The sequence below is a fragment of the Metarhizium album genome, assembly GCF_000804445.1.
Source record: "Metarhizium album ARSEF 1941 chromosome Unknown scaffold_18, whole genome shotgun sequence".
In the NCBI taxonomy this organism is placed as follows: Eukaryota; Fungi; Ascomycota; class Sordariomycetes; order Hypocreales; family Clavicipitaceae; genus Metarhizium; species Metarhizium album.
This window is the reverse complement of record NW_024467592.1, coordinates 54,821-67,199: the sequence shown is the minus strand read 5'-3', so window position 1 is coordinate 67,199 and position 12,379 is coordinate 54,821. Positions and strand designations below refer to the sequence as shown.

General features: G+C 52.0%; 3 protein-coding genes across 3 annotated transcripts; 1 reads left to right on the top strand and 2 right to left on the bottom strand.

Moving 5' to 3' along the window:
- Window positions 1-5,275: 5,275 nt before the first annotated feature.
- Window positions 5,276-6,632, bottom strand: MAM_06076 (WSC domain & Core-2/I-Branching protein; the record flags this gene model as incomplete). Its single annotated transcript, XM_040824874.1, has 3 exons — window positions 5,276-5,284; window positions 5,356-6,387; window positions 6,438-6,632. The coding sequence occupies 3 exons, from the start codon at window positions 6,630-6,632 to the stop codon at window positions 5,276-5,278; spliced, it is 1,236 nt and encodes a 411-aa protein (XP_040677037.1).
- A 591-nt stretch (window positions 6,633-7,223) lies between these two features.
- MAM_06075 (polyketide synthase) lies at window positions 7,224-8,713 on the bottom strand (the record flags this gene model as incomplete). Its single annotated transcript, XM_040824873.1, has 2 exons — window positions 7,224-8,464; window positions 8,518-8,713. The coding sequence occupies 2 exons, from the start codon at window positions 8,711-8,713 to the stop codon at window positions 7,224-7,226; spliced, it is 1,437 nt and encodes a 478-aa protein (XP_040677036.1).
- Window positions 8,714-9,410: 697 nt separating this feature from the next.
- MAM_06074 (Wdr1p) lies at window positions 9,411-12,132 on the top strand (the record flags this gene model as incomplete). The annotated part of the gene is made up of 2 exons (XM_040824872.1): window positions 9,411-10,434; window positions 10,490-12,132. 2 exons carry the CDS (start codon window positions 9,411-9,413, stop codon window positions 12,130-12,132), a joined length of 2,667 nt encoding a protein of 888 aa, XP_040677035.1.
- Between the last annotated feature and the right edge of the window lie 247 nt (window positions 12,133-12,379).

Genomic DNA, 12,379 nt, shown 5'->3' with positions numbered 1-12,379 from the left:
GCTGGGACAACATCTGCAAGGCGCCCCAGATCGAGTGGTGGCCAATCCTACAACAACCAGCATTTCGAAAGCTTCCTTTGTAATCGGCCGAGGTGTTGATTGTCGTTTTTTCCGTTTGGCTGTGATTCTCCCTACTTGGTGGCGGGCGGATCTGCGACTCGGGACAAGAGGCAAAGCCTCGCATTGAACCTCAAACGGCCGTATCAGCTTCCGCAGCATAGGTTAGGTCAGGTCATGGCCACGTCAGAACGCCCATCGTTTGGCCGCAAGCGTAGGTGGGAAATCACCGGGCTTTTGTGCGGAGCTCTGGATTCGAACTCTTCCTCCATTGACGCTCAGTCTACTTCCGTTGAAAACAACTGGGCCTCCTCACTCGCACCTTGAATACTTACAGCCTCGTGTGTTTGCCGACAAAAGCTGGAAAGGTTCGGGTGTGTTGTGGCGTCCACGCTACTGTATGTAGCCGCACCCTCTTCAACTAGATTTGGAGGCGGCGTTGTATACGGCCTCTGCATGATTCGGGCTTTGACTAGTTGGCACCTCAACTGCATCATCTGTGATGTAAACTTCAAGTCGAGCTAAGCTGATACAACATTGAACTCTGTCGAGGCAGCACGCTGCGACGCGGGATGTGAAACCAGTACGGTGGTGTTGTGGGGGTCGGAGTACCTCTAATTAATTGATTGCAGGACAGGCACACATGCCGGGCGCAGCAACATGGCCAAAGGTTAAACGTCGTTGGCAGCCACCACACACCACACGACTTGGCACACCACACTGCCCCGTGGGCCATGGCAGACAATCTGTCGGCGATGCCATCGAGGCCAAATGCCGTTGCCAACGAGCATCTTGGCGATGACATCCTCGAACCAGACCGTGTATCGTCACATCCAGATGGTTGGACCACTAAACCTGCCAAGTCGTCTGACAGCTCCCGGAGGATCATTCTGCGGGTTCGCCTAGCCGTGGCCCGCTGCTCATCTGTACTAACAGTGGAGATGTGTATCCTTCCTGTACAGTGTACCCAGTAACTTACCTAGTTAACTCACTTACCCCATGCTGGGAGTCGCAGCTCCACGCTCATGTGAGGGACGGCCGAGCTAGTTTTGTCTGGAGCGACTCGGCGTAGTCGTCTCCGCACAGACTGGATTCCCTGTCACAGCAGGCTGGCTGGACTCTTACAACCATGGCGACTGACTTTCGCTCGTCCACACTAGTATCCTCTAGTCCACGACGTTAAACAAAGAGTCCGTCCCAAAACGCCATCCGCTCGAGCGAGGCCAGGGTCACTAGCATGTTTCCGGGGAACAAGTCAATGCGGAGAACCGGTAGACGACGCCGAAAACCCCACAAAAACACCTGCCACCGCGTTTCCTACACACAAAGTCCAAGTTTCGTTGGCCGGGCAGGTCGGGGTAGTCAGCGTCTGGACAGAGAACACCATGACGTCGTTGTTGAGGACGTTTGTCGATCGCGGCCATGCAACACCAAGACCGCGCAATTGCTCGCCATCTCGAGGCGGGGTCGATCCGAATGCAACCTCTTGAGCGGGATAAACGTCCGTCGGCGAGTCCAATGGTGGCCACCATGGTAACACAGGACATGAAACTACTACTACTCCGTACTCCGTACTGTTGACAAAAACCGTCACTCGCCAAAACGGCGAGCCAGCCAAAAGGAAAGGGGAAAGGGAAAAAGAAAATCACAACCACCAAGACGCTCAATCTAAGCAGTGAGAACATGTCTCAGGCGCCGTGATGGTGTTGGCGACAAGATCAAATTGCAGCTTTTATTTCGCTTGTGTACGCGGACTCGAGCCATCGCATCGGATTATAGGTGTCGTTCTGTGTCCTTTTTTTTTTTCCTTTCCGTCATCGCCGAGAATCCGCCGCATCAGGGTCTCAGACAGCCCACCGCCAAAGCCGATGGTGGCGTCTGGGGTCGACACCAACGCGGACAAGACCACAACAGCCAGGTCGGTTTAGGAAACTGCTCCTTTGAGCCGAGACAAAAATGGCTCATCTCGATTTCGAAAGCAGTGGGGGATCTAGAATCTGAGTTTTGCCTTTTACAAATCCGAGGGTCTCGCTTCCGCCCTCCTCTCCTTCCCACCGTATTCCCGCCAGTGAATGGCGGGTGGCGTCTCGACAACACGACACACGACGGCTAATCCTGACCACGATGTGGCGGTTTCCCTTTGTTGAGAGGGGACGGGAGGCTGTCGCGGCGGTTCTGTCGCGACCTCGGCCGTTGCGTACGTTGTCGTTGACATGGATGGATATGAAGTCGTCGGCCCAACCGTCGTACAGCCAGCTAACCGACATTACTCCGGACACTTGGCCCAACTGCGGTTCGCCATGAATAATCAAGACGCGCGCAATCACGCACCCCAGGACCACATTGATTTGATCCTCCGCACAAACAGTATCATATGCCATCATATGCTTTGAGCGACCGGCTCAAAGGTCCGCTATTCTCCCTCACCAACCTTGTCAAAGTCGCACAATCGAGCCAGCATCTTCAGCTCCCCATGTGCCCAGTTGGGATTGCCACGAACCCTCGGCAATCGACGCAGCGCAGAGGAATCTAACGAATGCACAATCCAATCTAGACGGACCAGGTAGCCAAGCACACGTGAGCACACTCCAGGCGCAGCAACTCTATTCGCCAAGAAACAAACACAGTTCATCAACTTCAGCCTCTTCACAAACGCTTAGACGCCTGCTCGTTTCAGATGCTACAGGGTAGGGTCGCAGGACGAGCCGCCCCTCGTCGAGGTTCCAACGAAGCCCGGCACTTGACCATTCACTCCACCGGCCACCAGAAATGTAAAGTCGCAGGAAGCTGAGGAGCCCGGCATGACTACTTGGCCCCAGTCTCCGTGTGTTCCTGCCGGTCTCGTCTACGCCATGCATCTCCAATGCCCGGGAAGACAGTGGACACGGAGCAAGAGAAATCATGGCCTGCAACGAGATTGCCAACCAGCCCCTCCGTGTCGAACCGGTGCGTGTGTACTCCGTAGTGTGTATATCACCACCCAACCCAGCCATGTGTTTCTTTTCCCTGCCGTCCTTGCCTGGCTGCTGCCGTAGCAATCAAGTGGGGACGTAGCCGCTTTCGGATCCGCGGGGGCCCCCGACCCGCCTGGCCAATCGCCAAGCGACGAGGTGCAAACCCAGCCAGAAAGTCCACATGGCACCTCTGCCCTTTCCCTGTCCTTAGCACCTGGCGCCGGTACAATAGCGTTACACAGCAGGGATCGATGATGCGGATGCGGATGCAGATCCAAACGGCGTGCCGTCAGCATTCGCTCTAGGCGACTCCGCAATGCAACCGTCAACTCTGCCGCCGCGGAGTGAGTACGTACGTCCAAGTTTACTCTCCCTCTCCATCGCTCCGATTGGCTTTGAGCTGTGACCACCATTCACCTTCACCTCTGGCGATGCACTCAGCCGTCAAAATCGTTCATCCCAACCAGCCACCGACCAAACCAACACTCCGCGTGCCGTGATATTTTGAAGTTTGGAGCTGACAAAGACCAACTACGACGAGAAGTGCAGCCAACCAGTTGACCTTGCCTGGTCTTCAGCCCGCCCGCGCCTGTCCCAACCCCGGCCGTTGGTGCACTCTACTCCGTGCTTCACGCCGTACTCCGTACTTTACAAACGAACCCATGGGGAGAGAGGCCCTGGACCAGGGCTTGGCTTGAGTGCCTGAGGACAACGATACCCAGTCTTCACCAACCTCACTAAAGTACTTATGCACGAAAGAGGTACCCAGGTACGGAGGGCTCCGGAGATTGATTTGCCGCTGTGGTTTTCTCTTGGCTTGACAGCTCAATCCGTCCGAGACATCCTCTGTCATGTCGAGTGAGACGAGTCCATCACGGTCGCAGACCACTTACTTGTCTTGCCAGCCAGACAAAACAGACGTCTGTGCGAATCATTCATTCTATCACCCTGAGCCCAGCATTTGAACGACAATGGCATGTATTCATGTATCAGTGTGCTCCACGTCCCGATTCGTAAGAGACCGCATGTGCTTATTATAGCCATAACCTGCAGAAACGAAATAAAACGCCCCAAAAAGCAAAAAGAAAGAACCTATGTCGGCCATGCCTACCCCCGGCTGATATCCCTACTTTTCGTGAACCCCTACGACAAGTAAATGGAGCTGCGTACAAATTTGTCGCCAACGTCTCAAATCCATGGCCAACTATGCTACTCCGTACTCCGTAAAAGCTCCGTCAGTCTATTGAGAATGTCTTGCGTTTGCCAGTAGTTTGGCGACTGGGCCCTGCTGCGCCGAAGACGATCTTCGCCTGCTTTCACTCTCGCTGGCGTACGGCAGCGAATTATTACTTGTCACTGACTCTGCAGATTGTGAGGTTTGTTGATATGACCGTGCCTCACTGACCGTCGGCGATGACCCCGGCAATTGAATTGATGTCGATGAGTTACGGCCCTCTACGCCAGGCTGAGCGTCAAATTCCGAGCATCTGAACACAGAAATCACCCAAGATCCACCGCAAAACTCGTTTTCTGAGCCTTGACATGGCACACTGCAAGAGCTTTTAGGGAGTCGAATGGCATCGTCTCGGATAGACTGACCACACCAACATTCGAATCCATGCTCAGTACCAGCAAAGGAGTAGTTGTTGGCCGCGCAGTGGTTGATACATGTATAGTTGGACATTGGACCCCGCAAATAGTCTAAAGGTTTGGATCCTACAAGAATGCGCGAGATTGCATCCTGAAAGCATCCTAAATATGTCCAGCCAGGAACCGCGACGCCAAAATCGTAACTAGATCCAGGAGCTGGAGGCAACGCTGGGCTGTTGGTTTCCACTGCCTCGGTACTTGTTCGAGGTAATGAAACACTCGAGCTATCCGGAACGTATGCTGTTGGATCCAAGGCGGCAGTTGAGGAGCAGAAGTATCCGTCTTCGCAGTGAAAACACGGCCATCCTAATCCACAGGGTACTACTTGAGCAGGAGTTTCTACCGGTGGACAAAACCATCCATCGAGGCACTCGTTGCATCGAAAACCGCTCTCTGGACAAGGTAGTGACGTAGGGCCGAGCCCTGGCGTCGAGGTAAGCACCGAAGTTGGACAAGGCATCAGACCAGAGGTTGTGTGTGAGCTTGAGGATGTCCCTGCGGTACAGCCAACACTTTGGCCTGCCACAGGTAATTCCGGTGAAGTTGAACACCGAGTTGGAACGGCTTCATCTGAACTGGAAGCGGGCGAGATTGAATAAGGGCCAGGCACTATTTCAGATAGCCTGTCATAAGCTTTAGAGTTCGCGGTGGGTATAATGCTCCGTGCTTCGGTTGCTAGTGAAGAGCAAGCAACCGTCGACGATGTTGGATTGAACGTCAAAATGTTCGCCCAAGCAGACGCAATGGTATCTGAGTCGCATGCAACGAGAGTATCCAGCTGTAAACCTGCGACATCTCGGTCAATGGCGCATAGAATTTGATCCAAATGATTTGCCACCAAGTATACAACATCAAGAACCTGCTTCAAAACGTCTTGCATGATGGGGGCTTTGATTAGTATTGTGGACGTTGTAATCCTATTGATGACCATTGATCCTTGTGCGATAATGTCTTTGCATGTGCCGTTCAGGTTTTCTGGATTACCCTTTGAAACTAGTCCTTCTTCGGGGCTACCCAAGGCTTTTCCGACGGCTGGAAGGATGAAGGGGATAGCAGCTTCAATTGAAGCAGACGCCTGTTCTGCCACGTCGAAAACAGCAGAGGCAATTGCCTGAGGGTCTACTGGAAGCACAGCTAGCATAGCGTCGGTCAACGTTACAGCGCGTTCCATATTGATTCCAGCAATATTCGCAACCAAACCGGACACAGTACTGAGCAAGGAGAGGGCCAGAGCTGACTCTGCATTATTGAGATCAAGTTCGCGTCTTCCCAGCTCTTCAATTTTCTTGGATAAAGACACAATGTGTTGAACTCCTGGTGGGGATGACGCTGACGATAACCCGCCTGCTTCAAAACCATCAAAGGTCGAGGCTGAACCTGTGCCGGTTGGAGTATCACGCTTCAGTGGTGACTTGCTGAGCGATGGGCTGGCTGCCAGAGACCACGTACTTTCCTCTGAAGCCGATTTAATCGAGACCCGAGAGGCGTTTATCAGTGGTTTGAAGACCTGGGTCAGCGCCACAAGAAAGTCGAATGCAGGAAGCGGGAGGACAGCCTCCACATCCATGATATCATCTAGTCGAACGTTGCTCCCAGCTGCGGATTTTTGAGTTGGGATTGCAACTGATGAGGACAATGATGCAGGGTGTTTGGAGATCTTGGCATCAATATTCCGCTGTGATTCGGTGGTATGGGTCCCTTCTTTCATATTGCTTGGTCTCATGGCCTACATAAGTAAGTCGAACGTCGTACTATCAAACGATTCCAATCTCTTACCTGAAGCGCATTTGCACCTAGTATGCTTCCGAGCTGAAACTGTCGAGCATCCAATGCCTGTTTTCTTGGTGGGACAGGCGCTGTGACAACGTGGACAGTTCCGACTATGAGTGATCCGAAGAATATTACAACAGTGCAAGCCAGCGTGCGTCTATTTTGCGGAAGAGAGAGGCTCCTCCTCCAGTCTTTCAGCATGTTTGAGCAGAATGAGGCGGACATTTTCCCGGAAAAAGGGCTGGAAAATGCTTGAAGTTAGATGCCACGAATTGGGAAAGAATACGCTCCAAGACAAACAGTTCCAAAATTGATTCCAAAAAGACGTCCAAAAAAGGAGGGGTTATCGGTTGGGTTTGACGACTGATGGGATCGAAAGTGCTTGAGAGGTGGACGTTCAAAGAAATGTTGGCTGTCGAGGTCCAGGGAACGTGTGCGCATTCGATCTGCTACTTCCCTATGGCATTTTTGGCAAGAAGTCAAACTCTAAGACGGGCAGCACTTACCTTGTCCAGACAATGTAGCCAGGACAACGATCTGCATCAAATATCGGTTCGAGTGACTTCAAATGTTCTGTATCTGTAACAATTTGGATAGCCTTCACTGGCGGCATCAGCGGCCCTGCCCTTCTCCCCAATTTGCCATGAAAATCCGCAATGGCCTATATCCACCGCACAGTAGATTGAAAACCTATCTAAGACTGGGACTGATCGATTCTATTTCATCAAACATTCAAATCCGTCAAAATGCCGCCACCTGCTCTAGTAATTTGGTCGCCTATGCTTGCGCTTTTTATCCTTTACCCCATCGTGCGGTCTCGTCGCCCTCTTTCCAGTCGCGCTCCACGTATCCGAGCTCTCTTTTAACCTTTTCAACGAGGTCCTTGTCGCCGGTATTTTTGCCAACATTATCGCTAATGTCAATGAGCCAACTGAAATATTTTTCTGATGCTGAGCGTAGTGACACGAACCTAATCTTGATGGCGGGTCGTCCTGCTGCCGAGCTAAGCTTGATAACAATATTCAGAGGCACCGACTTGGTTCCAGTCTTTATGTGGGTGAAGTCGTTGGTTAGAAATGTGCCAACTCCAAATGTCGGCTGGAACCCAAGCGCCTCTGAAACCTCCTTGTACTCCAAGCAGCGTTCGATGTTGAGTGAGTCCGAGAACACAATAACCTTTCTTTCTTTGATGCCCTGTTGGTCGTAATACTTCCGCATCAATTTAGCATATTCTGCGGGATCGCCGGAATCTTGTCGCACACCGGTGAATAACTCGGCATAGGTCTTTGTAGAGCCGTCTTCATTCTTGAAACAATCACTCGATATACCGCCTTCAACTGTCTGCACGGGGAGGCTAAAGGACTTGAGAAACTCAGAGGTGCCGAATGTGTCTGTCAAGGCAATGGCTAGATTAGAGCCGAAACAGGCGACCCAGTGGCGAAGTGCTAGTTCTGTGGCTTTTTTGTAGTCATTGAAGATGGCGGCTGTACCCATAAACCATTCGTGGGCAACGGTTCCTACAGGAGGAATACCGAATCTCATGGCCAAGTGTACGTTGGAAGTCCCAGACAGCTTACCAGGGAAGCCCTTCTCCGCAGCAACCTTGGATGCCTTGACCAATCCGCGAAACACCAAGGCCTGGGTGTGATAGTCACGTCTCCTTCGAGTTCCGAATTCTGAAGTTACGCAACCGGCTTTCAAGAGTTGCATGCCTTTGTTAAAAGCAAGTTCTTCCTGGCCGTCGTAGTTCCAGTCGGTATCCATAAATCGAAAATATGCTTCGGATGTCAAGGCCAGGATGGGAATCTCGTACAGGATAGTGTCGGACCATGTTCCTTGAATCTTGATATCAATATCACCAATGTCTGAGTCGGCACCTGTGTCTGCGCCAAACGTTGTGAAGGTAACGGCAACTTGCTCTCTGGGTCGCAGTTGAAAATCGCGCAGATAATTGAGATAGTCATCGGTTAAGTACTTGCAGTGTGTTTGTAGAAATTGATATTCTCCATTGGATAGTGAAATGTTTCCAAGCTCTATTGACTATTTTTAGCATGGTTGATTGCGGGTTGCGAAGTTTCGCACATACTTCGGATTTGTTCGTCAAGCCATTTAAAGGCAACTCTTGAAAGCTTCTTGTCTGGCGTACGGTTGGTGAGGGCATATGTCACAGGTATGTCTTTGAAAAACTTGAAGACGGCACATTGCATTGTCAACTTGTACAAATCGGTGTCGAGAAATGAGATGGCGCCCTCGGGGAAGGGCGAGGAACTGTTAAAATCCATGCTTGTGTGTCTCGAGCGCAGAGCACGCCGCAACTAGAAGACTATGAAAGGACTTTCCGACAACATGGGGAAGAGTAGTAGAGTGGGAGAATCTAGGCCGCAGCTGCTGACGACTCGATGACACTCGGAACCGGAGGTATGTTTCGTGTAGGCCGTGTTCGTAGTTCGTCGCTGACCAAACAAGCAAGTTAATGACACGCCAATACGAATTGTGCCGCCGTCGACCGGGACGGATGTAGAAAAAAACATTAAATGCGTTGAGGTTGAAATCAAGCGGCAAATAGGAGGACAGACTCTCCGTGGGATAGAGCAGAAGTCGTACTTACCGCACTGAAGCTCGGAGATGACCAAGCAAAAATGAGTCTAGAAAAGAGATGAAGTGCTTGAGCAAAGGCCAGAAGCCAAAGACAGAGGACATGGTGGGGTGGAGGGGCATTTCGCGCACTGACCACACCTTAAATCGCCGTTTTGGTTGTACAGGCCAAGGGAAAAAAAAAAATCAGGCGAGGCTGCATCCTTTTTTATTTTTCTGCCTCGTCGGTGGAACACCAGCCAGACAACTCCCAGCCCAAACACCCCGAAACATAGCACTCTACATTCTTCGGCGGTCGGGAATCGTGGCTTGGAATCTGCTGTGCTCGGCCATCGACTTTACGAACTTTGTGTGCATCGGACGAGCCATAAACGAGCCGACGCAATGGACGTGCATCGATGTCGGTTCGTGCCGTATCGGCCCTCCGCCATTAACGCTGTCGCCTTCTCGCATCCCAAGACGAGATCAGCCAAGCAGAACGCTGTAGCGAGGCTAGCCATCGGACGTGCCAACGGCGACATTGAAATATGGAATCCCTCCAGCGGGACCTGGCTCCAGGAGCTCGTTATTCGAGGCGGAAAGGATAGGAGCGTTGATGGATTGGTCTGGGTAAATGAGCCCGATCAGGATCTAGGCGAGGGTCGTACTGTCTTTGGAAAGTCACGCCTCTTCAGCATTGGCTACACATCTACAGTTACAGAATGGGATCTCGAAAAGGGCAAACCAAGGCGACATGCCAGCGGCCAGCATGGTGATATTTGGTGCATCGCTGCGCAAATTCAAGGCGACAAACCTCAGATTGCTGGCGGTGTACAGGTGACCCAACATTCCAACAAGCTCATTGCCGGAACCATTGATGGAGAGCTGGTCATGTACTCCCTCGAAGACGACGATCTGAGATTCCAGCGAGTCCTCGTCAAATCGCCCACCAAAAAGGCTCAGATGGTCAGCATCACCTTCCAATCCCGCAAAGTCGTCATTGTTGGATGCTCCGACAGCACTATTAGGGCCTACGACATTACAAGGGGTCATATGCTGCGAAGAATGACGCTAGGGTCGGATCTCCTCGGTGGCTCCAAGGATATCATTGTTTGGTCTGTCAAATGCCTGCCAAATGGCAACATTGTCTCTGGCGACTCAACAGGCCAGATATGCATTTGGGACGGGAAGACGTATACTCAGTCACAAAGAATTCAGAGCCACAAATCAGATGTTCTCAGTCTTGCCACAAGCGCAGACGGAACCGCCATCATGAGCGGAGGCATGGACCGCAGGACAATGCTCTACAAGCAGAATTCTGGTGCTGGTCAGCGATGGAGCAAGGTTTGGGGTCGGCGCTACCACGACCATGATGTCAAAGCAATGGCCGCTTTTGAACACGGACGCATTAGCGTTGTGGTTTCAGGAGGTAGGAGAGATAGTGATCCCTTTTCAGAAGGCGAAGTCGACTAACATGGTAGCAGGCCCCGACGCAAGCTTGATGGTTGTCCCGTTGAAAGAAATGGGTCGAGAAAACCACAGGATGATGAGCAACCTGCCACAACAACCGCCAATCACCAGCGCACCGAGAGTACGATTTATCGCCAGCTGGTGGGAGAGGGAGGTTCATATTTGGGTCTTGCGCAAGTCAGCTGCCGATTTGCTGGACTCTGGAGAGGAATTTGTTGATGTCAACCAGAATCGGAAACTGCTCAAGACTATCGTTGTCAAGGGAGATTCAAATATTGCTTCGGCCTCAATCAACCCGGAGGGCACCTTACTCTTTGTGTCTACTGCCACCGACGTTAAAGCTTTCAGGCTTGACCATGAAGAGCCTACCAAGCCCTCAGACGTGAAGATGTCGAGCATTGAACTGCCAGTCAAGCTTTCACGGCTCGGTGCCACACAAGTCAGACTCTCTCCCGATGGGCGGTGGTTGCTCGCAGTCCAAGAAGGATCCCGGATTCTCATGGCTGAGATCCAAACCGAACATACTTCTACAGAAACTATGCGAGCCCCTGTCAGGCTTCAGCGGCTTTCACGACTTCGCCGCCAGATTCCAAGATACATCCTGAACGGCGGTCTGGGCAACTACGACCGGAGCATTACGCAAATCACGTTCAGTGCTGACTCGAAAATGGTTGCAGTGGCTGATTTGGCTGGATACATTGACACATGGGTATTGCGCAGCCACGAGCAGAGTTTGTCGACCGGTGAAGAAATGGAGACACCTGATGACGCGGCATCTGCCTCCTCTGACAATGACACATCTGATGCAGAGGATGAAGTCGTCACTGACTCGCAAAACCAGTGGGTTCGCAACCCCAATGCGAAGCTATTACCCAAACTACCATCGTCACCGGTTGTTTTTTCCTTCTCGGACTACGTGCCTGAATCGAAACTGTCTCCAGAAGCTGAAGCCAAAGCCTACGGAGTCGATGATTACATCCTGGCCGCGGTAACCTCATCATGGAACATCTTTGCCTTCAATCCTCGTCACGGCGCGCTCAGCCCATGGTCCCGTCGGCACCCTCGTAAGGCCTTGCCCGGACCAGTTCGAGACCTTTTGGATTTGCCAAAGGGTGTCTTATGGCAGGGTTCACGGATGTGGCTGTACGGCGTGTCATTCTTGCTCATGCTTGATATGGGACAGGACCTTCATAGGTCCCCCGAAGTTGAGGGGAATGTTTCGCAGCTCACGCATGGAACGAAGCGCAAGAGAGTTGGTCGTACCACTGGTGCTGGCGGCAAAATGGAACGGGAGAACCTCGCCCCGCATCAAGTTCGAAAGCACGGCGCCGACGAAGAGTGGGAAGATGTCGATGTGGTTGAAGCACCTGAAGTTGATGACAGTGACAGCGATGTCGACATGGCGGATGCCGATGGTGAATCGTCTAAGCTTTGCTCCACCACGACCAGCAGCAAGACTGCTCTTCGAACCATGGCATCAACCACAGACGAACCCAAGAAGTGGTGGATAACATACAAGTATCGCCCTATTCTCGGTGTGGTGCCTATAGACACGCCCGGCCAGAACCTAGAGGTTGCTTTGATTGAGAGACCTACTTGGGACATGGAACTGCCCGAGAGGTACTTTGCGGAGGAAGAATGGGATCGGACGAACTAATTTACACCGCAATTTTGATGTTTGGTTCGATGGGAGGCGTCCCAGTCGGTATCCATGAAACGGGTCTCTTTCGCAACATCGAGCTACTCTCGTGAACGGCGTCGACGCGGACGAGTAGCCTACATCGCCCGATGCTGTACCAGAAGGGGCTGTACTTGGCGATTTACGTATTGGATGACGACTGAGAGCGGAGCTTGCAGGCTTGGCGAGATATCTTTGTTCCTGCAAGAGGGGTGCAAAGTAGATG